This window comes from Hippoglossus hippoglossus, chromosome 3 (assembly GCF_009819705.1).
Source record: "Hippoglossus hippoglossus isolate fHipHip1 chromosome 3, fHipHip1.pri, whole genome shotgun sequence".
Lineage (NCBI taxonomy): Eukaryota > Metazoa > Chordata > Actinopteri > Pleuronectiformes > Pleuronectidae > Hippoglossus > Hippoglossus hippoglossus.
In genome coordinates, this window is record NC_047153.1 from 23,732,708 (window position 1) to 23,757,020 (window position 24,313).

At 42.2% G+C, this 24,313-nt stretch overlaps 2 protein-coding genes across 6 annotated transcripts in view; one reads left to right on the top strand and one right to left on the bottom strand.

The window, feature by feature from the left end:
* LOC117757221 (uncharacterized protein KIAA0355-like) overlaps positions 1-22,744 on the top strand; it is a 34,274-nt gene extending 11,530 nt beyond the window's left edge. For 3 of the 5 annotated variants that reach the window (XM_034578129.1, XM_034578147.1, XM_034578136.1), the window contains exons 2-15: positions 824-916; positions 1,752-2,241; positions 10,151-10,363; positions 11,125-11,265; positions 11,488-11,583; positions 11,825-11,986; positions 12,321-12,479; positions 14,736-14,833; positions 16,651-16,776; positions 16,969-18,059; positions 18,979-19,144; positions 19,438-19,575; positions 19,694-19,769; positions 20,481-22,744. In XM_034578129.1, the coding sequence (XP_034434020.1) occupies positions 876-916; positions 1,752-2,241; positions 10,151-10,363; positions 11,125-11,265; positions 11,488-11,583; positions 11,825-11,986; positions 12,321-12,479; positions 14,736-14,833; positions 16,651-16,776; positions 16,969-18,059; positions 18,979-19,144; positions 19,438-19,575; positions 19,694-19,769; positions 20,481-20,825 (3,342 nt within the window). In that variant the 5' untranslated portion in view covers positions 824-875 and the 3' untranslated portion in view covers positions 20,826-22,744. Of the gene's footprint in view, positions 1-823; positions 2,242-10,150; positions 10,364-11,124; positions 11,266-11,487; positions 11,584-11,824; positions 11,987-12,320; positions 12,480-14,735; positions 14,834-16,650; positions 16,777-16,968; positions 18,060-18,978; positions 19,145-19,437; positions 19,576-19,693; positions 19,770-20,480 lie in introns of all 5 variants that reach the window. The other 2 variants (XM_034578158.1, XM_034578169.1) reach the window with 1 other exon arrangement.
* Positions 22,745-23,157: 413 nt separating this feature from the next.
* On the bottom strand, positions 23,158-24,078 carry ss18l2 (ss18, like 2). The gene is made up of 4 exons (XM_034578273.1): positions 23,906-24,078; positions 23,667-23,743; positions 23,489-23,576; positions 23,158-23,402 (listed from the first exon to the last, which is right to left on the bottom strand). The coding sequence occupies exons 1-4, from the start codon at positions 23,972-23,974 to the stop codon at positions 23,343-23,345; spliced, it is 294 nt and encodes a 97-aa protein (XP_034434164.1). The 5' UTR covers positions 23,975-24,078; the 3' UTR covers positions 23,158-23,342.
* Between the last annotated feature and the right edge of the window lie 235 nt (positions 24,079-24,313).

Below are 24,313 nucleotides of genomic sequence, written 5' to 3' on the forward strand. Positions count from 1 at the left end.
CACTGTAATTAATTATTAGAAGCAATTAAAAAAAAATAATTAGGAAGAGCAGGCTACACCAATACATCCCACTACCTCCCATCGGCCCTCTGGTCAAAGCTACGCTCCCAAAACACATGGGCAGCTGCTCAAAGCAGACCTTTCTGTGACTTTTCTCTAACTTATGACTATACTCTCTCCATTTATTGATGGCTATCAGGATGTGAAGAGGATTTCAACAAACAAGTGTTTTAGAAACAAATTACCAACCCTAACTTTAAGATAGTGGAATTGATGGCATGTCTTTAGTCTCGCATTGTGATGACTTTAACTTCAACATGTTCAGGCCTCATGTTCTCAAATGGTGTAATAAGTATCACTCAATTTCCTGCATGTCATTTCTCAGAAATGACAGTGGGGATACCGTTGGATTCTAGATGCACAGATAGATTCTTGTGTTGTGACATGTGAGACTGTGAACTGGTTTTACAGCATTATCTTACTTCAGGTTTCACTGTGAACAGCCAATGAAGTATCAATATTGATTATGCTAGGCTAATTATAGAAATTTTCAGTGGTGTATTGTTTGAATTCCTGTTACCCTCAATAGCATTCAGGCTTGTCACTAAAAACCTAACCATAGTGTTAACGTGTCCTGATAATTGTATGAAAATGCTGAAGATCAAGTCAAGTATCAGTGTATCTGTTGGTCATGTGTAGAGTTACAGTGGGCAGTGCACTTTATTTTGGGTGTGTAACAGTAAAACAGTTGAAACAAAGCTCATCCTTCCTCTTGACATGATGTTAACCCTCATCTCTGTGTCTCTGCCCTTTCCTCCCTTAGGAAATGACCTAGAGGCCTTACAGATACATTTGTGCTTTTGTCGCTCCAATTCATGGGAGAACAGCAAGATCTGGAAGCGTACTTGGTTCCGCGGTGAGTAATATCTACCTCAGCCAGAAGACGAGGGAGAGACCAGGAAGCTGCTGGAGACTTGAGACAGGCAGACAGAGCTATCAGCTGGCCACTCGCTCACTGCCTACAGAGTCCTGCTATTTGAAGAGGATTTAAGACGGACTGGATCTGTCTGCCCTTCTCCCACTGCTCCTCTACCAGCCAGTGTTCAAGCCACATCCTCTGGTTCCAGCATCATTTACTCACTTGTTTTTTTTATTAGTTGTTTTCTCAGTGCTGTTGACCAGTTTCTCATTATCCTTGGATTCATTTTTCGTTTTTGGTTTCAGCTTTTAAAATTATTTTCTATTTTTATCAGTGCAGACTGGTATAGGTTTATATATGTGCTCGATAGATGCTCTATATACTGTATGAAGAAAGATTTTTTTTCTGAAGGAAAGTTAATGTGCTCGAGAGCTCAAATACTCTAAATGAAGTTGTGTTTTTGACTTTCCTTCCCTATTATGATAATTTTGTTTGAAGCTGGAAACAGAGAATCTGGAGGTGTGTCTGTGCTGTTTTTTTAAGCTGGGTCTGACGTATCTGCAGCAGGGCTGCATGTAAGAATTTCACTCAGCCTATCAGCCTTTTCCCATCGCCCCCCGACCTCACCCCTTTCTGTGCGGCCTCTCCACAGGGCAAACTGAGATGAGCTTCTGGCAGGTGGAATCCTTAGGCTGTCTTTTTACATAACTTGAAAGGTTTCAGGATTGATTGGTTTGGGTTTTTTTCTAAAAAGGACAAGAGCACTTTGCGGGGAAAACAAAGTAAAAACAGGAGCTTCCGGTGCTGTTGCACCACTTATGTATTGTTGTAGTGCACAGGAAAGTAAAATGGACTACAAGCGTCGCTTTTTGCTCGGCGGGTCCAAGCAGAAAGTGCAACAGCACCAGCAGTACCAAATGCCTGAGCTGAGCCGGACCCTGAGCGCCTCGCTGGCCTCCACTTGTTCGGCATCTTCGCCCATTGGCACTGGTGTGGGCATGCCTGGCAGCTGCCACCCGCCCCCTTCCGCTGCCACCACTGCGGTTGCAGACATCCAGCAAGGCATCTCAAAATATTTGGATGCCCTCAACGTGTTCTGCCGGGCCAGCGCCTTCCTCACAGACTTGTTCAGCAGTGTGTTCAGGAACTCTCACTATTCCAAAGCAGCTATGCAACTGAAGGACGTGCAGGAACACGTCATGGAGGCGGCCAGCAGGCTGACTGCAGCAATAAAGCCTGAGATTGCCAAGATGCTGATGGAGCTGAGCGCTGGTGCCGCAAATTTCAAAGACCAGAACGACTTCAGCCTGCAGGATGTTGAGGTAGGTGCTCGCACAGAACCATGCACCATCTCACTAATACTTGTAGAGCTTGTTCACACAGAAAACCGGTGTTGACTTAAGTAAAATGACTGTCCCATGTCTGCCACTAAACAGAATAAAGTATTGACATTGAGGTTTAGTGTTTGCTCTCCTGGAAAGAATTAGCTAAGCTCACAAGTTGAGGCGCTTCAGTTAAGCACCACATGACTTCCATCATATTCATTTACCGATGACTCGCCTTCTAACAGTGGTGCTAAGATGCTTTGCTGCTTTCTGTCAGGAGGCTGGCTCTATGAATCAGTACTTCCTGGCTCAAATAGGATCCTCACGCCCAGTGTTAAGCTGGTGTCAGGATGTGAGAGTGAAGTGTGAAAAACACAGTGGACATGAGAAGAAAAGTCATTTTTTGTCATTCAGAATACCACACCAATTATTCCACGGGCGCCGGATTTGCTGATGTGTTAAATGTAGAACCCTGTAGCTGAAGTATTTTCTATGTCTTAATAGTGGAGGATTTGTAGTGGAGCACGAATTTAAAGGCACGGTCACGATGTTGGAAGAATTTTTTCTCTGACTATCTCCCCATTACACTTTAGATTTTGTCCATTTGTCTTTCTAGTTCTAGTATCAGACACAGGCATATACAGTATACACGTTTGTGTCTGAGCATTAGTTCCAGGTAGGTTAACATGGGGTTGTCCCTGTTCAAACAAGAGGAGTCTGATATCTGCCACATCTTGTATACATATATTTGCTCAACAGAGCTGAGGAGAAGAAGGGAGAAGAGCAGAACATGACCATTATTAAGGAGAGTAGACATTATGGTTGAGAGAATTAGACACTACCAATAATCACAGCGTACTAATCCCATCATTGTTATAGAAACCCCAGCTCACTCAACCCCTGTCAGGGGGTTCATGAAGTCAGGCTACATAACTTGGGCCGACTCTGTCAGACATTTAAAAGCAGGTTAATTTCAGGTTATAGCTTAATTCTTAAAAAATCTGCACAAGGAAGAATTCAAAAAGACTTGAGTTTGTGCTTTGAGGAGTACTGGTCATGAATTGATAAATTCATTACATCATGATTATTATTAATACATTCGTGTTGTCAGTTGCTGTAATTGTGCTGTCCTAACTAATTGTCTCGCATGGTGCCATCAGCATCAAGTAGCATTTCAGCTGTGCCCACACCCAAAGGGCCACCAACATGAACCCCTTATTTTCTTATGATTACGACAACTGCTTGTTTAGCCTGCATTTAATGAACAGATGAGTCTGTGGAGCTCCCTGTGAATCTGTCTACCCCTGTCTTCAACTGTTGTCTTGTGGAGGCAATGAATTGAGTATATTCATAGTGTGACTTGAGTTCAATAATTACTGGAATTTTAATTCAGTAAAAAAAACATTTGGAAGAATTAAAAAATTCAACTGAGATATATATTTTGCCTATGTACGTGGATAGTGCAAGATGTGAAGACGCAAACTAAATTCACCACAATCTTTCTGGATAGTGTATGACATAGAACGGGTTACTATACAACCACAAGAAACATCCCTTCTTCTTACTTCACATCTTAACTATTTATTGACTTAATTTTTATATGACCTCATAAATGTAATTGCTTGTTGGCATTCTGATCCAGATTTACTCACCTTTTTAAAATTCCTCTTTGCCACAGATTTATTTCTAGATTTTACATGTAATATATCTTCATATTTGTTATAGCAGGTTTATTTCAGTTTTTTTTGTTGTTTGTTTTAGTATTACATATCATGTCATATCTGATATCTGGCATCAGTCACAGAACTGAAGCATGGTGCCACAGGTGGCTTCATATAGATCTAACACTGCAACATAAAGCAAAAACAATGGTCATCATCAATGCTTACATAGTAGTTATGTATGTAACAGGGAGCGGGTGCATGGCTGCAGCCAAGACACTGAAGGGACTGTCGGACCTCAGTGGATGTGGCAGAGCCCAAAACAGGAAACACTTCTGCACCACAGTCGGCAAATCTGACTCTCTGTGGTGGGATATGCACAGATGAATATTAGAGGAAGCCCAAGTCTGTGAAAGTTTAGACCGCACCGCTTGGCTCTTACATTTGCTGTCTGGCCCAAGGCATAAAGGGTTCATCTGTTAAAGCAGAGAGGGAAACACACTAATACTGCTTTACAATAGCCGTATTCCAACGTGTCAGTGGAATTAACCTGGGAGTAAAAACTGCATCAACACAAAAAATATTATGTCAGTCTAGTGTAGGTTGAATATGAGTAAATATGTTGGGGTTAAAGAGCACAGTAAGAATAATATGGTGATGGCAAATTGTAATTGTAGTAATTTTTAGATGCATTCAGACTAGACTCAAGTGGCTCAAATCCATTATTTTGTTTTGCTCACTTTTGACAGTTTTTTTGTGAACAGCACAGGTCACGTGGAATCTGATCTTTCATTTTCCCATTGGGGCCACTTTCATATCTGGTCCAAATCCAATATGGGTCAGATGCATGCGACCTTAATGTCACTCTAGAGGGACATTTCTCACAATACAGCACAGGCAAGAGTCTCTCGGTCAACATTGAAGACAGCAGCCTGTGCTAAAAAATGTGTTGACTTCCTCGGCACAATAACTTATACATGAAACCGAACATGTTGACTTCCATGCAACAGCGGGCTGCGTGTGACGCAGTAGGATGTGTTGTTGTTCTTTTGTTTATGCTGATCAGTTCAGGACCGTTACCAATTCACACCAAAGTAGAGTGTTGTGAGACTGAAATGCACTGTGTGACTGTTTTGTATTATAATGGTGTTTTTTTTTTTAAAGAATCAACACTTATTAAGATATTCAGCGTGCATCCAAAATAATTCTAAACAAATGCTGGACAGAGCAAGTGCAGCAACAACAATAAAATGGAATATATTGGTTAAAGCTGACGAATCATCAAAATGTTGTTCACATGCACTGTAGTGAATTTAATCTACAACAGCCTGTATGCTTTCCTGATGACTCATCTATGACCCAGGTTCATTGAAGTGGTGCACTGCTTTTGATTCAGTATCTGAGCTGGTATCTCTCATGTTTTATTTTGGTAGACGAAAGCTCTGTGCACACACAGCTCAAACTTGTTTAGACCTAGTTCGTGATAATTGCCACTAATTCAGCCTGTCTCTCACGACGTGATGTATTTGTGACTGTAAAAGGTATCTTCCTTTGTCTGCATGAGTCGAGGAATGCTGTTTGGCAGCTGGATTTATTATGAGGTCTTCAAAAAGAACCAAATGCATTTCTGAGTTCGGGGAGTTGTGGTATGTGAAACTTTTCCACCTCCCCCCCTTGCTTGAGTCTCCTTCTCCTCTTTCTGTCTTTTGCCCAACCCCTTCTTATTCTTCCTCTTCTTTTTCTTTTAAGAAGAGCCCCCAGAAGTTCAAGTCAGTTCAGTCTGCAAAACAAACCACTTCTTTTTTCCAAATCAGCTCCTATCTCCCTGGCTGCTCACAGTGACTCCTCTGCCAAATATACATTAAAAAAATGTCACGGTTTGTTTAGAGTCTGTTTGCCGAGCTTGTAAGTTTAACCACAGAGCAAAGACCAGTGGCAGACATAAAGGTCCCCACAACCAGAGAGACCTTCATGGCTGCTCAAGTCAGACAACTGGATAACCCCAGTGCACGCTGGAAAAACAACCCCTTGGTCTTCAGATGTTAAAAACACTTTTTTATACAGCTGTGGCCATATCATACATGGGCTTTATCTAATTACAGGGAAATATTTTATGTTTTTATCATGGGAGATATTTTCATTGGCTGTTTTGACTTGTGTTCTGTGGAAAGAGACACAATTAGAGATGAAAAGAGGCTAATATTTTTAACTCTGTTAAATAAATGGACGTAGCTGGATTCAAACATATGAGATTTCCACATCTGTGGCTGACAACAAAGTGCCAACAAAATACGACAATAAAGTGAGGCTGAAGAGATGAGTAATAGTTGGTTTGTCATGAAGTAATTCCACTGGTTTTTGTAACAACATAATGTTCTTTCAAAAACAGCTCAATTTGAACTAAACTGAGATGTACTTTCCAATTTTTGACACTTTTATTCTCTTTTAGCTGATGAAGTGAATATAGAATATCTTTGTGTGCCACAGTAATTTCGGCATATGTAAGTGATTGGTTGGAAGACTTTAAAGGGTCAGGAGAGGTGTGACCTTCCTGTTTCAGAATGATGGTAAAAGGGAAGACCCAAAAAAGAAATGGAAAGAGTTAAGCAAGGACAAAGATTGACACTAACCAAACAAGATTAGGCTGCTTTTTGTTTTTCCCTCTAACAGCCTCACACTGGCTTTTCTTAGAAGAGGTGTGGATCTCAGGAACCCTGCTCTTAGAGATTTGGGGCACTGATACTGCAGGTGCTCTCAGAATATAAAAATACAAATGCTGATTGATTCACGATTTCGCCTTGTTTGGGCCTTAGAGGGACCCACTGTCGGCTTGGCTCTGCTGTGCTCGTATTTCTCATATTTTCCATGACTGTGTGGGGATACTGCACAGCCAATCACATGTGTTATCCATTATCTCGTGCTGCAGCCATGTCCTCATTTCTTCTCCCTCACTTGTTTATTGTAGTTGACTTTGTAGCATTTGGGTTAGTATTTGATCTCGTCAGCTTGTGTTCATGCTATTTTGCCATCTTCGTTAAGATTTACCACATAGTGTGATATCAGTTTGCAGTATTTGGCTGTATATGTTTCCTCCAAGCTTCATTATCAGGCTTTCTGTGTCTCCTGTTATCTATTACTTTTCTGTTTTGCACCAAAACTACGGAGCAGATCTTTCTCATCTTGTGTGCCCTAGATCTGAGTCTGTGTTTATCACTCGTCTCAGAGTAAGGTAGCCAGAGGAATAGGCAGCATGTCGGTTACTAAAGTTTGGCACTTTTGGCCAAATTACATATTTTGCAGAAAGTAGATAAAACTTTCTTTCTTCAACTATTAATACATGGTTCCTTTATATATTTCACAAAAAATATTCAAATAATTGCACTTACAAGAGTTTTGGCAACTTACAAAGTCTGTGCTATTGGCCACCTGTTCTTGATTATTGAATTTTCATCGACTCCTCAGAGGATAAATCCTACTGACTTTGAAAGGCCTGTTTTCCTGGTCCCACCTCGAGGTTTACATTTGTGGTTCAGAGTCTAATAGCTTTACAACTATGTCATCATTTACAATAGAATTTGCTATAAACTTTCAGGGCCCCCAGAGAATTCATTCTTTTGACTGTTTTTAAACTCTGACTTTTACTCTAGTGCCTCTTGCTAGTCAAACTTTTCATTTGTTCTGTGAAACATATTAACATCTACTTTATTGATTGGCACCAAAACTATGTGCACTTTTAAAACCAAAGACCTCGGCAGATATATCCCAGAAAAAGTATCCCACTGGCTTTGTTGATCCCCTGGCTTCTCTACCAGAAGGTTGACATTTTGTCTTTTGTTAAAATATCTTGACTACTATTGGATAGATTGCTGCAACAGTTGAGCAAAACATTTATGATCCCCAAAGGATGAATTACACAAAACCCTACCTTTCAGCTCGGACCATATTTGGTCAAAATACCTGCAAAACTAATGGCATTCTCAGCTGTACTTTATTTTTGGTTCTAATTAGCAATTGTTAGTGCGCTAATATGCTTAACTAAGATAATAAACATTATACCTAAAGTTAAACATGCTAGCATTGTCATAGTGAGCATGTTGAATGGTGAACGTAGTGTTCCGCTCAAAGCACCACTGTGTACAACCTCATACTGCTGCTAGTGTGGTCACAGACTCTAAGTTTTGTTTCTTTCCAATCAACACACAAAACATCTCATTTCTTGCATTATAAGGAACTGATGAAATACAACAAAAATCACATGATACTTGGATTTTCTGAGAAACATACTGACTCAGAATCACTGAGGAGGCTGTTGTGTATTTTTTTTTAACTTGTATTGCTTTCATTTCTCATGTAACACTGTCTAAAAGTATATATCTTTATGTCTCTTTAAGGCACGTACATAGATACTTGTATAGCACAGGGTTTTTGCACATTATGATGTTGACAAAGACGGTTGGTGTCAATCCCAAGACCTTTTGGGTTTTTGGGATAGTCTCTCTGGCCGGCTGTCAGCAGAAAGAGAAAAACAACCTCATAGTTCTCTGCTCTGAGCTCGCTGCAATAAAGCTTTTATTTATCCGCTGGGCACAGAGGCTCAGTGAACGTGTTTATTTGTATAATCACATGTACAGTATATAGGGATCGCAGTCAGTAACTTGTTTGCTTCAAGTTCATACACACCTTGTTTACTAAAACATAGAGGATCTACTGAGCTACAGCATGATGAGAAACAAGAACTCTGAAGTCATGTTAAAAAATGCAACAAAGGACAACTCTACCTTTCAAAGATGGACTTTTTATATTCACTTCTTTTGAGCATTTTTCTTAATTTTCTTCACATTGAAAAGAAGAGAAATGAAGTGAGAATGTTGCAACTACAGTTCAGTGTGTCTCAACCACTAGGCCGCAGTTAGTTTGACGTTCCATTATACCTGATATCCAGTACAAATAGTTTTTCAGTAGCCACTCACAGTGCTGCCAGGAGGTCAAATAACAAAACAGTGAAGCAGCCATCAAAATTCCAAAGTCATGGCTCAAACATTCCAGAGAGCAGCGACGGACTTGCCATCATGTCCTGATTTGTGGTTGTTATGAAACCAGTGAAACGTCCTACAGTCGGAGGTTTCACTGCTTCCGTCATTTCCATAGCGGACTTTTGGTTTCCATGAGGTGCGGAGCTGGAGAGTGAGAGTTGTGTCCAGTTGTTCCTGTCTGCCATCAGACAGCAGCAGCATGTTTCTGTCTTTACACCTCAGCCTCCCCCTTGAGATATTTTCAGCAGGTACCTGAAAAAGAAAACCCTGTGACCATGGTGGACCCTGTGGTGTCCTGTTGCTCTTATTTTGCTAACTGGACAACAAACAGCCTCTAAGCCTGGACTATTCTCCAGAGATGTTATTGGAGTATATAGGTCAAACTGAATCGCACATTTTCTTGTGTGTAAATATTTCTGACCTAATAAATGTTTATCATTTCAAAAATTACAGAATTTTGGGAAAACTGTTTTTTAAATTGATCATGGGATGTGGGAGGTACATGTATGCAGGTTAAAATATTTGATAAACCTGTGATAAATATTAGATAAACGATGACACAGGAATCATGTAAAAAAGGCTTTGACACCCAAAGACAGATTTGTATCTAGTCAATTCCCCTTTTATCTGGGTTACAGGAACTATATCCAAAAATAAAGTCTGGCCTGTTGGTTAAACCAGATTGTATTATGATCTCTTTGTTTTGTTTCGATGAAGATAACCAGAATAACCTCACTTGAATGTGCCTGGGGATCTACAGTCATCCCTCTTGAGCTACAATAGTCTTGCTTTTACTCCAGCCGTGATCACTTGGTCTTTTTTTGACTTAAACCTTTACGGAGCAAATGAAGTATAATGTGTAATTACAAAATATACAACTTACCCTAGCTTTGAAGAGAATAATATTTTTGAGATTTACATGTGTTATACTACCGTGAAATAAATGCAGAGTTTTGTTAAATTTGTAATATAAAAGCTTAAAGGCTGCACATGCAGTGGAGGCAGCAGGTTGGAGTTGGTGTATCTCGATTCCATCATCCTGTATCACGATATGAGACTGTGGACATTATTCTCACAGTTTCCATGTCTGTTTCTGAATTGTTACATCCCTAGTATCCATATTGTTTAGTGTCTCAAACATATTGACTGAAGTATTCTAGCATGTTGATGATGGCTCTGTTATAAGAGAAATATCTGTCTCTGTGTTTCCAGGTACTGGGTCGGTGCTTCCTCACTGTGATGCAGGTCCACTTCCAGTTTCTATCACAGGCTTTGCAGAAGGTCCAGCCTGTCGCTCAGTCCTGCCTGGCGGAGGCTCTTGCCCAGGCCCAGGAGCGCTGCGCCAACGCCCGCTCCCAAGGCTCAGACCTCGGGCCCCTCACAGAGCTGGAGGACGCCTCCCGCTCATGGAAAGGTGCAGCTGAGGTATGCAGTCACAGGGCGCCCCAGGACTCTTCCTGGTCTGGGACTTTGTGTTTTTTTTTTTTTTTTTTTTTTTAAGGTTAAAGGCCGGCTTGTTACACATTCTTGAGAAATGACAGCCGTTTATGATTTCCAGCCTCAATTTCCTATTTCCTCTTTTTTGGGCTGCAGTTTGTCTGTGGCGCAGCGTTTCTGCACTCCTCTCACCACCACCCCTGGTATGGGAGGCTGTTTTGTAAGAGGACCTAACTAATCCCCAGGCTGATCAGTCCCTCTGGCCCATTTTGACCTTTGTTGTGTACAGTGAGGCAGAGAGGAGAATAGTGGGTAGATTGATCTGTTAAGCCCTGGCATGCAGAGTGTTAGCCCTGGAGGGGACTGGGCCTCGATAGATCCTAGTAGAATGTGCTGGGGGGTTGTTTAGGCAGAGGGAGGAGGTCAGGACTCTTTTCGTAAGCCATGTTTTTTCATCATCTAAAAAGTTTAGTTTCCAGTACATAGCATCTGTTGTGTTAAAACTTTCATTATTCCCTGAGATTTTTATAGCATAAGAGGAGAATATGCCTGTAAAACCTCAAGCTACCCACTATCCTTATTAACAAAACCCTTTTATATGAGTTGTTAAATGTTGGACATCTAATTTTACAGAACAATCCGCTTATTCTGGAGTATGTATTGCTCTCTGTGAGATTGTTCTGTAGTTGTGTTGATGTTCCTGCTGTCGTTCTGACCCTCTGCTCTGTTGTGTGCTGCTGTGCCTTCAGGCTACGGCGAGGCTGAGAGAGAGGGGCCGGGACGGCTGCCTGGCAGGCATCCAGGTTCAGCAGCTCTTTTGCTCCAACAACACCATCATCCCTGAGCACCAGCTGAAGGATCTTAACATGAAGATTGACAATGCTTTACAGGTACAGTATCACCCTAATGACCACACCAGGGAAATACAGTTACTGTTATACCAATGGCTTGTAGATAGTTTGTAGATATAAATTCAAGTAAATATGGCAGTTTTAATTGAAGAATACAATGGAAACAGATGGTGTTATCTATGAACTTTGAGTACGAGACGAGTTTAAACCTATTGTTGTTGATGATTACTTGATACTCAATCGTAATTTTCCCTTCTCCAGGCCTATAAAGCAGCACTAGAGAGCCTGGGCCATAGTGAGTACGCACTGAAGGGTGGCTTTCATCTTAACCCCAAAGCTGTGGAGGTAGCCTTACAGGTGAGGTCATTCTCAAAACGTCTATATTATGAAGGGTAATACAATCTTAAGATTCACTGATGTAACTAACTGATTTTCAAATTTTGGCTTGTTTATCGGGTGTTTTTTTCTTAAAATTGTGTGTCTTTGTAATTGTTTTAAGACGGTTATTCTTCCATTGCTGTGTATCGCCATCTCATCGCCTCTTGTGTCAGTACTTTTTGTTGTATATATGTTAAAATGTGTATGTGTGCATATGCAGGGCTGCTGCAGTGAGGCGGAGGCCCAGCAGGCAGGGAGGATGCAGACCACCTCCCAGCCTATCCAGTGTGAGCTGCCCACTATCCCTCTGCAGATCGGCTCACATTTCCTCAAAGGAGTGTCCTTCAACGAGTCAGCGGCTGAAAACCTTAAACTGAAAACGGTACGATCCCTGAACCCACTGGTCAGCTTCCTCACTTGCACCACCATTATTCTGCAGAAAAGATCAAATAGCCCTTTTAGTAATATCACCTCTGTTTCATTATTGTGTCATCAACATTCTCTGGGTCAGTAGTTTAAGTGAAAGATACTTTAGTACTTTAGTAACTTATAAGTATATTTATAATTTTTTTTCATTGTGTATTAAGCAATAACCTGAAAAGATATGTGAGTTAGTTGAATTAATTCCTGTTGTGTTTGTTCATCTGTAGTGTAACATCAGCAGACACTGATGGCAGACTGTATGGTTGATGCTTTGTGTGTTTCGTTCTCCTCAGCACACAATGCTGCTGCTCATTAAGGAGGCGCTTGGCCAGAACGGAGTGACCCCAAGGGACGACTCTCCTGTCACTGAGGTCCTCAACCACGTCTGCCCATCCAGGTGGAGAGGAGCCTGCAAGACAGCTGTCCAGCTGTTGTTCGCCCAGGCTGGTCTGGTGAGTAATTTACTGTAGTATCACTACACTGTATCTTTTGATGACAGGACTTTCTCCCAGTCAGGTGAAATGTTTTGTTTTTTGCATGTCTTCATAAAATGTTAGATTCAGTAGAGTGCGCCACGTGTATCCTTATTTGGATAAGAAGAGATATATTTATTGCAGAATTAGAGTCTACATGTTGGTCATTTAATGAATGCTTTTAACCAGACCAGTTTCAAGTTAGCATAACAGTAGTAAAAGCCACAACTACTATGTCACTCAAATTTTTAGCAAAAGATAATAAGGTTTGCAGTCCTCAAAGGACACTCATGGAAATTAGATGGATTTGAGAGAAAAAATGTAAGAAAACTAAACTTTGAATGCCTTTTTGCCGGCACTAGCCAGGGCCGGAGACATTATTTTTTAGGTTGCCCATCTGTCCGTATGTACTTCACATTTTTGTGAAAGTGATGACATCAGGAACATCTGGATGGATTTTCATGTCAAAGGTTAAGAACACTGACATCACAAAAGAGGTTTTTGGCCATAGCTCAATAATTCATACGCTAATATATTACACAAATTACGCTCAATACCTTTTGATTAGAGTCCTTCAAAGTCTTTATTTACATATATGATGTTAGTGGAGGCAGAAATCCATGAGAAATAAGCTCAAGTTTCTTTGATTCTTACTTGATTTTCCTTCCTTTAACTTCAAGCTTTTATCAACTTGTTGTGTTGTTAATTTATGCAGGTGAAATCTGTTGTTCTCGGTTCTTGTTACTGTCTCTTAAAGGAATATTTTAGTGTTTGTGTTAAATGAACTTATATAAACAGTTGTGTAGAACATGCTCTCCTTGATCCTCATTCAGTATTTTGCTCTTGTTAACGTCACAACACCACAGTGTAGTTGATGCTGCAGAGCAGTGGAAAAGGAGTTGGCATGCCAACGTGAACAGGCCTGTTGTACTTCACTTACACTTCTGCTGAAGTTACTGAATCCCCTCCCTTTGTGTGTCTTTGGGTTTGGCATCTTGGATCCCATTGTGTTTCAGATTTGTAATTGAGATGAGGAGATCTGTTCGCTTGCTTTGAGGCAGCCGAGAGCTGTAAACAAACACCGGAGAGACACAAAAGGGAGTAAACATGCCTGCAGCATGTGGCTGAAGGATGGGCTCATCTGGGTTGAAAAGAAGAGTCTGTCACAGAGAGGGGAAGGAGGGAGGGTCAGCAGCAGGACGCTCCTAAGAGTAACACCAGTGTGTTTATGTTTCAATGTTTATTTCCTCTGTGTGGTCTGCGTTGATTTGTGTGTCAAACCCAGGGAGGCTTCCCACTCTTCCCTGCCTGCCCCGTGTTAACTGTAAAGCAAGCCCTGGGTGATGGATGAGCGCTTTGCGTTAGCTCCTTATCTGTGCCTCTCGTCACATTTAACCCGAAATAGATCACACAGTGTGAATAGACATGGTATCTTCGAAATACTTTTTAAAACACATTTAAGAATATAAATACTCGTACACTCGCTGTCATGCACCATCCACACCCACATGTTCCTGGCTTTTTTCATACTCGAGCGAAGAAGTCAACCTCGGTTGTTTTGCTACTTGCTCCTCCTCCCTCCTGCCCCCACTGACCTTGTTATATGTGCTCCATAGTGCATATGTGCTCATAGACTTAATGTGTGTGTGCGGCTCTCACATGCGCAGCCCAAGGTTTCCAAGGATACACCTGCTTTTTAAATAACAATAGGGTAATTTCCTGCAATACAGGAAATAGACTCCTCCCACCTTCCCTCCTTCTTTGTGACCCAGCAGCATGAGGAGCCAAGGCCACTTTCAAAGAACTTGCAAATACATGGTAGCAGCAGGCAGGAAGGCCGGTCAGTTTGTTGTCACCGGCTGGTTGAATATGTTCAGTTTCCTCTCCTTGAACCGCTTCTTGCTCGCTTGGTGGGAGATTAATTCCAGACAGCAGTGATATTCTTGGTGAAAGTTTTTTTTTTTCTTTTCATGTCACCTAGGCTGGTCAAAGTGATAAATCTGACTGGTTTACATACTGTAGAGAATAAACCTATCAAGTGTTGTTGTAAAATAGATCCTCCCACTTGTTTAAATGCCTGTATGTGCACCTTAAATGTGTCAACACACAGCAAGCTATAAACTTTTGTGGATTGCTTGCACAAGCAGGATTCACAATAAACGAACAGATGGCTGTGAGGAAAGCTTTTCTGTCAGGACATGATGATGATGCAGGTTTGTTTCTGTGTCCCATCAGGTGGTTGTTGACACAGCTCAGATTGAGAACAAGGAGGCCTACGCTCCTCAAATCACTCTGGAGGGCTCCAAGGTTGTGGTCCAAGTTCCTTCTACATGGTGAGTACATCAAACATGTGGCAATTGGTATTAAAAATATATATTTTTGATTCGGCCAGTAGTGGCAGAAAAACACCTTATTCTTAATGAAATGTTTTTAATTATTGACTTAATATTTTTTGATTATTATCCAGGTACAGTTACATGCACCAATATACAATCATGTGGTTTTGTATACACAATGATAATGTGAAAAACACATGATATCATAAAGCATCGGACGTCTCGACGCTTGCTGGTGCTATTACCCTTTTGAAAAACATTTTTTCACCAAAGTGCATTGAATCCTGGCATAGATTTGAGCCGAGAAGGATCCGCCAGTTGGAGCCTTCGTCTCTGTGAAGAAAGGACACATTTGATGGCCGTATCTGGAGTAGCCTTCAAAATAGAGCAGTCTCGTTGTGCTGCTGTGACAAAATTGGTCTTCAAATGTAAAAATAAGACACAGCTACTGAGTTTTTGTTCCCCTTTCCCAGTCTGTCATGCAATTCTTGTTGCTATGGCCACACTTTGCCTGCTTACACTGGTAACACACACGTGAGCAGATAGTGGAACCTTCTTCTTCTATTTTTAGATTGTTTCAACACAAGCAAAGTTTGTCACACACATAGAAGGCTAGTAGTGTTGTTAACTTTGACATCCACTGGAAAAGAAGTTGAAGCACCCGTGTTGAGTGCATGAGACCATTCTAATTAGTATTTCAAAATTAAAATGTTTGCTGTTTAGTTATTGTTCGGCGAACGTGACTGAACCCAGCCCCCGCACATCATTTCTAAATATCTCTCCGACTCGACCCGAGCCCGGCTGAGTATTAATAGAGCCTGAGCCGAACCCAACAGGTATTTAGATTTTTCTGGATCCTGTTGTCAAGTTCTTCTATACAACAGACTTTATGTGTAGCAGATTGTACAGACTGTATGTGAATCTACTGCACACAGTCGGATGAGGAAAAAGGCAGAGTAGACCTAAGGGAATGACGGCGAGTTGTTTATTCAGGGTTTAGTTGTACACTAATAATTTCCCTAAAGCAGGACATAAAGCTGTCAGGAAGTTCACAACACACTGAGGAGAATCTGGTTAATAAACTGGATTTAATTGACACTGATCGCTGCACCCTCTTAATGTAGTGTTGACACATTGGTGTGAACAATACTTCAGTGGTATATTATTAAACTGAGATAGTGCCATGACCACATCTTGAAATAGAAATGTTTTTTGTGATCCTGCTATTTCCTCTGTGTGGCATTTCACAGTCACTGCTCAGGACTGTTACAGCTGTAACAGTAGCACAAACATCCACAGATGACATCTTAATTTGGATCAGGTCAAACAGCCGCTGGTTTTGAACTAAAGTTGGGTTTGTAATGCACTAGATGACATAGTGAGCCAATATAGACCCTGTTTTGATGTGTTTATGACTTAAATCCACTTTAAATATACCATAAAGGATGCAGAAGTTTGGTGAAGAAACTACCTAATACCTTTAGCTGCTGAGTTCTTCCATTGAAATGGTTAAGTGTGATGAGCTGATAGATCTTAGGCCAAGGCAAATCAGTGTAATTTGAGAAACCAAAGTGTTTCTAGTTGTCATTTGTTTATGCTCAGTTCTGTGAAATTTGAATCGGCAGAGTCAGGTACAGAGACCAGAGCAGAAAGGTACCAGGTCACAGTTGTTTAGGTTCTTCTTGAATATTGCATGTCAAGTTTTCATCTGTTCAATTAAAGCTCTGTGGGTTTTTGTTAAAAACCTTGTATTGGAATTGTAGTTCATGTCCTGTCCGGTTTTGTGTTTTTTTTTTGCCTGTGTGTGAGTACAGGTGTCTGAAGGAGGACCCAGCCACCATGTCCCTGCTCCAGCGGAGTTTGGACCCAGAGAAAACACTTGGTCTAGTTGACATGCTCTACACGGCTGTGTTTGACATCAACAGGTGGAAGGAGAGAAAGTAAGTGAAGGTTAAATAACATAACACTTGGTATTGTTGCACTATTCAACACTTGGTCTGAACCAAATGAACTAGATTGCAGGCAAAACACCCTGAATTCAGATTACAATATGAATATTTTTTTATACTCAACACAGTACTACTTAATTGTCAGCTAATAATATTTTACTGTTTGTCTCCTCTCCTCCATAGAGAGCAGGCCTTGCCCACTATTCAGATCCAGCTGCAGCGGGAGATCCCAGACTATGGCACCCATGTAGACCTTCCTCTAGGCACCAGCTCCAAGACCTCTAGTGGATTGCCCAAAACTATATCCAAGCTGACTTCCAAGTTCACCAAGAAGGTCTCATCTAGCTCGAACAGTGGCGGCAGTTACTCCATCCCGAGCACGCCGTCTCGCAGCATGCTAAGCACCAGTAGCTCTGAGGATAAGGCCAAGAGTCTGGGCCACAGTGACGGGAGGCTACAGAGTATCCTGCAGATGGCCAGCCTGTCCTCCACTCCTGACCCTACACAGCAAAGCCAGCTGGCCAACGGCTTGGTGTCCGATGACCAGGGAATGAACTTGCCAACTGACCAAGAGATGCAGGATGTCATCGACTTTCTCTCAGGATTCAACATGGGTAAATCTCAGCAGGCCTCGCCCCTGGTCAAGAGGAGGAACTCTGTGGCATCTGCAAACCCGGCTGAACTGAAGCCGCCCAGTGGACCCCCACCAACGTCCCAGACTATCTCCCTACAGCCCCCAGCTCAGACAATGCCCCAGCCTCAGCCTCCAGCAGTGCAGAAGCAGCAGCAGCAGCCACAACCACAGCCACCTCCTCCTACTCCGCAGCAACAACAACAACCCCAGCAGCCTCCTCCTGCTCCTCAGCAGCCCTCCCCGCAGGCCCTGCAGTACTACCAGCACCTCCTGCAGCCCATCAGTCAGCAGCAGCCCCCTCCTCCTCAGCTTCCTCCTCAACAGACCCCACCACAGGTCCTGCCACAGCAGAGAGTGGCAAGCAAGTGGCTCGGCACATCCGGTCAGCAACCACCACCCCAAGGTCCCCCAGCAGGGCTGTCACCTCTGGGACCCATCGGGCAGTGGGGGTCCCCTGGACTGCCAGATCTGAGCTCAGACCTGTACAGTCTCGGCCTGGTCAGCACCTACATGGACAGTGTCATGTCAGAGATGCTCGGTCAGAAGCCGCAGGGACCCCGCAACAACACGTGGCCCAACAGGGACCAGAGCGAGGGGGTGTTTGGAGTCCTAGGAGACACGCTGCCATTTGACCCAGCAGGTGAGATCCACCTTCCTACATGTTTATGAGGTGTTTTGTGGATCATCCATATTGAAATGAGTGAAACATTTTTAAAACAGATTTAGTACAAAAGAAGATATAATAGAAAATATAGGTGAAAACTCTGTATATTCATGGATTACATCTGTAGGAAAATTGGTTTGAAACAATCTATCAATACTTTTGGAACCGTGATAAGATCATTTGTGCTGTAAAATGTTAATTTCTGGTTAATTTCCACTTCTGAGAAAGGTGATTTGAACTATATGAGTTAACTGTGTGTTAGGTTGGCCTACAAACTTTTATATTTAGAGACAACACTGACATCAGATAAGTAGATAGTGGATACATTGTAGTTGATTGTGTCTCGGTCAGCAAGAACAATAAAAACACATTTTCATTTTCGTACACAACAGTATTGTTGTTACCTCCTGGGTTCATATGACCCACGTGAAACATTCAAGATGTTTGCATTAGCAAAGCAGCTGACAAAGAAAGTTATTTATCTAAATTTAAATCCTTATCGACTGTGCAGAATGACATGCTGCCAAAATAATCTGATTAAGTATTTAGTTTTATTTATTATTTGATTACTATTTGAGCCATTCAAGCAGATTCCAGACAAACACATGGCTCTGATCTGAGTAAAATAATGAATATAGATAGTCTGAGCTGCTGGTTTCTCCTGCATTTGAGGGTTTATGCTGAATTTAATCTGTGTCGCTTTCTATTTTTACAGTGCAGCAGACTCTTTTGATTGCAGTCGAGGCCTATTGTGCAGAGTTGACTTACGGCCATTGTGATTTTTCTGCTTTGGTAGACAGTCTGGCTAAACGGATTGAGCCCCAGGGAGCCAAAGAGAAAAGCTGAGGGTGTCAGAAACTCATAGTTGTGTTTATCCTCCTCTTTCCATGCGCAGTCGGCTCGGATCCAGAGTTTGCACGTTACGTCGCCGGTGTCAGTCAGGCCATGCAGCAGAAACGGCAGGTGCAGCACATCCGTCGCCCTAGCAACACGCGCAGCAACTGGCCAATGCCCGATGAGCAGCATCGAACCTGGTCCCACCCTGAGTATTACAGTGAGGGGTAGGTATTCACACATGGCTTCTCCTTAACCTCTAATCCACTCAAGTACAGGAAACACACACACACACACACACACACACACACACACACACACACACACACACACACACACACACACAATAATGTTGTAGTTTTTGGAAAGACATGACATAACATGTTTATGATAAGACAGTTAAAGGAAATGATTTCATGACAGAGTGTAAGTGTCATCGGATTAATAATAGAATGTGAGGTTAGCACCATATTGTTGACCGTGTTATAGAAACTCACACCTCCTCTGGTTGTGTCCTCAGTGAGGCCGTGAACAGCAGCTGGTCGGCCAATCAGGGGGACTCGGCCAGCTCCAGCGATGAGACGTCCTCAGCCAATGGGGACAGTCTATTCTCCATGTTTTCTGGGCCTGACCTCGTAGCAGCAGTTAAACAAAGGAGGTAAGTCCCCAACTCGTCCTCTGTCGTAGATTTGTTGTTTTCCTTGTTGTGCTGGTTAAAATACCTTCTGGAGCTCTGTTTGTGTGATGAGGTTCATTGTGAATTTCTGTGTCCTCAGAAAACACAGCTGTGGTGAGCCGGAGGTGTGCACCCTGCCCTCCCCACCACTCCATCACATTGGCGATGACAGCCAGGTATGGACTTGATTATTTTTCTTTTGACCAGGTCACCCAACTTCTGATGATGGTTTTAGTCGTGATTATTTAGTGTCTTTATTTTTTTTAAAGACCTCTTTTGGGGAAAGATATTGTTCGAGATTTTTTTTAATTAATGATATTGTAGTGTTTTTTTAATTGGACTTCTAAAATATCTGAGAAGTTTGTTGAGGGTCTTTGACTGAAACTTTTGTGCCTCACGTTTTCAGTTATAATCGTGTGATTTGTTTTTTCCTCCAAAAAATGTAAAGCCACAAAGTGTTAGCGGGTACACACTCTCGGACCAGTAGAGCTGAGGTGATAAGTCTGTTAACTGATCAGATAAAATAAACTTACAGTTGGCAACATATTTAATAATAGAATAATGACTAAAATAATATGTGCAATGCAATGCATTACTGCACACATAATAATTAATAATAGAATAATTCAAGTCTCTCAAGCAAAATTATAAAAAGTACACCGGCTTCCGCTTTTCAAATGTGAATTCTTCTGCTTCTGTGACAAGGAGCTTTCATTTTTTACCGACTGTCTGTGGACCGAACAACCCCAAACCCAGGAAACATCCAAATTAGTTTTATATTATAGAGTAACAGACAGAGCTTGTAAGGAGTTTAGTTTTTTATTTCTGTCTAAATTCTTGAGCATGACTTTCTAACTTGACTGACTTCTGTCTGCTGCGCTCCACAGGACAGCAAAACTAAAACCTGGCCTCCCAAAGCCCCATGGCAGCACTCCACCCACACCAACACCATGCCCAATCCCAGCTCTTCCTTGTATCAGATGAACATCCCTCCTTCCTCCCAGTGGAGCGACTCCATGCAGATGCTGCAGTCTCCTGTGTGGTCCACTGCCAGCGACTGCTCCCCCTCCACCTGCATCTCCTCTGGTTTTCCCAGTTTCACCCAGCAGCAGCAGCAGCAGCAGCAACAACAGCAGCAGCAGCAACAGCAGCAACACAAACCCATGACTAAGGGCTTTAAATCCTTCCCCCTCAAACACGAGCACAGGCCCTCCTACCTTCACCAGTACTGACCAATCCGTAATGTTGAATGAGTCCACGGTGAAGTGCCACGGAGGGCCTGTAGCTCGTGTTCATTGAGCCACTGAGTGGGCCAAGCTGCAGCCTTTCACTCTCTACACCCACTGAATTGGAAGATTTCAAAGCCTCAGAGGCAAAAATTATGTTCACACACTGGCTCAACATTTTTGTATCTATATTTTTCCATATCAAACATCCCCATTGGAAAGAGAGAGAGGCGTATTTTGAAGTTTTTTCAACTGCCATGTTTTAACTACAGAAAAGGTGCATGTGTCATGCTGGCAGCAGTTAGTCTAAGTGGTTGTTTCTCTGTCTGTTGAGCTGACGTCTCCTCAGACAAGAGCTGGAGACGTGCACGGCCGTCACCCACTTGCTTCTGCAGCTTAACGTGTGAAAGCGTGTGTGTGAGGGCGTGTGTGTCTGTGTGAGGGCGTGTGTGTCTGTGTCTCTGTGTGTGTGTGTGTGTGTGTGTGTGTGTGTGTGTGTGTGTAAGGGCGTGTGTGTGTGTGTGTGTGTAAGGGCGCGTGTGTGTGTGTGTAAGGGCGCGTGTGTGTGTTTGTGTGTAAGGGCGCGTGTGTGTGTGAGAGAGGGAGAAGGAGAAGGAGAGAGGGGGGGGGGGGTATTAACAAGGGGCAGGGGCTTGAAATGCTCTCATTTTGCCCACATTGATGAATATACTGTGTCTACATAGCTGTAACTGCCAAATCTCACGCTAGATGACTCAGAATACAGCTACCATCTACTGTTTCATAGCTTGTAAAATACTGAAGTAGAAATATAAATATTTAGTTCTTTTTATTAAGAGGCTTTGAGCAGGCTCAGCATAATTATAGTAAATCACTGCAGAGGTGTAATTTGAGAGAAATACACTACTTTTTTCAACAACTGACCAGAGTTATGAGTGATAGCAGTAACTGTGTGCCATGTTGGTATTGATAGCACTTGCAAAATAAAATTTCCAACCAAAGCGTTGTCGAGATGACGAGCGACGTTGACGAGATAGGAGTTAACACACCCCACTTCCCGAGACCGCAAGGGGGGCGTCTTTACACTCGCTAGCGCGTTCAATTCCTCCTCTCCAATTGGTGGTTGTTTGCTCCAGATTGACACTAACTCCAATAAACCTAAACCTTTCTTCTGTTTAATAATACAATATTTTTCTTGTACAACTATTGACAGTATTAATCTTATTTTTGTATTTTCTTACATGTTATACCATTACTGTATGTTAGTATTCTTGTAGCCATATTACATGAAAACATTTATTTTCCACCTCCCAATATGTGAAAAAAGCACATTTTTTTCCTACAACAGTTGAACTACACCATCTTATCTCTAAAGGTTACCAAATATGCCATTCTAAACACTAAACCAGTGTGTGATGAGGGTGTTTTCGAGCCCTTGTTTCTTTGGTTTCTATGGCGATGGGCTGCATTTAAAGAGCCCAGAATGTTATCTTTTTGTGATGTTTGCGGATGCCAATGTTGCCTGTATTTATGAAATGACACCATGTTTTCAGAAAACTAACATACTTAACATGTTTACAGAGAATTGTTTGCTGTATATACATATAAATATATATCTTTTTATAGTCAATGTGCTTTGCACAATCAAGATATAGGGTTTGTTGCTTTTTGTCTGTGTTATCTTCCTAACTCTTGCAGCCTTTTTTAAAGACATCATTACAGACCTTGGACTGTAACTGTTAGCTTCTCAGCTGTGTCAAATGGTTTACTAGTGGCTTCTACAAAAAAATAATAAAAAAATAAATAAAAACCATGTTGCCCTGATAGAAGATATGAAGGGGAACTGCTTGGCTTATGTTGCTTATTGTTCTCTTGAGCTGGCAACTGAATCTTTCCAAGTGTACCAGCAATGCAAAAAATAAATAAAAATGACTAGCAATTCAAAATGTCTCTGCGGTTATTTCTGTTAAAAATGTTGCTCACTATAATGTAAAAATGATCTCAGTTGTAGCAACAACTGTTTATGGGTCTGTATTAATGTAGCGTTCTTCTAGTCCTGATGACAACGCAAAGCACTTTACAGAACATTTTCACACAGTGCATCACTTTATCCCACATCAGTCATGCACTGCTGGCACAGCCGTCAGGGGCACTTTGGGGCTGTCTTGCCCAAGGGCACTACAGCACATGGAATTGGGGAAACCGATCAAACTAACGACCATCTGATTTGTGGACGAACCGCTCTTACTCCTGAGCCACAGCTGCCCAAACTCCAAACAAATAAAATATTACTGAGCGTTTTGTGCATTCATACTTTTGGGTCTCAGAATTGTTTCAAAAACTCAACTCCAACTTTTTTAAAAAGGAAAACATTTTAATGTACATTTCAGTCTCTCAACACAAAATACTGATCTGAAACACCAGTGGTGATGAAATGTGTCACATTACTGAAACCAGCTCAGCGTAATAAGTCCATGTCCTTGTCACATAGAAATTGTCTTGAGGGCGACACTGTCCCAGCTCGACTGACAGCAGCTGCCTGCATCATGTGGGTCCAGCTCCATTCACCTCTGGGGTGGAGGCTGAAGCTTCCTCAGCTGCAGACTGGAAACACACACAAGAGTCAGGATCAGATCACCAGTTGTACCATCAGTGCAGAGGCAGCTTGTGCATCATGTGATGGAAATTACATTTGAGGAGGAGGTGGGCGTGTTGTCGGGGCTGGCATCAGCTATGGTGGCCAGATAGACGATGTTGCGGTGCAGGATCTGCTGGTATCTGATGGGAAGAAGAAGAAGAATAGAAAAGGCCACATTAAACTACTGAGTCCCACAGTGTAATGAGCTGAATGAAGGGGCGGGGCCTCACTGGACACACTCCACCGCTCGGCCTTTCTGCATGTACTCTGCGATACATCTGATCAGCTGGTCGTTTTCATCCAGCAGCTGAGAGCAGACGGAACAAAAGGTAAACAAGTTCAAACAAAGCACCGTCCTCTACTGATTAGGGCGTCAAACAGCAAGTGGATGAAGGGACAGCTGTGAGGGGGGGGGGGCGAGCTAACAGCTAGTTAGCTGGATGCTAAACACCATTAGCTGGTCTCTCACCCTCTGTATAATCTCCTGGTTGATTTTCGCTTTTCCTCGTAGTTTCTTTGGCACAAAGACGATGGACATGTCGGTGAAGTCCCAGTTAAAGTCGACAGCCTGTTTCCATTAGTTCTGTGTTTCCCTCAGGACTCTGCACTCACTGCTTCCGCTTCCGCCCGACGGACAACTGCTTGGCTGTAGTTGCCTTAGCGCCCCCCGCTGGAGAGTCTGTCATTTTATTTTATCACGGGTGGTTTTTATTCCAAGATAAACACGATGCTTCAATTTCAATGTTATTCATGATGTGGATGAGATAATAATAACAACATTAATTATAATGATAACGATAATAAAAACAATAATACAAACAATAAGTTCCTATCTCAACAAGGTTACAAACGGTTAGATAAATAACACAGGACAAGA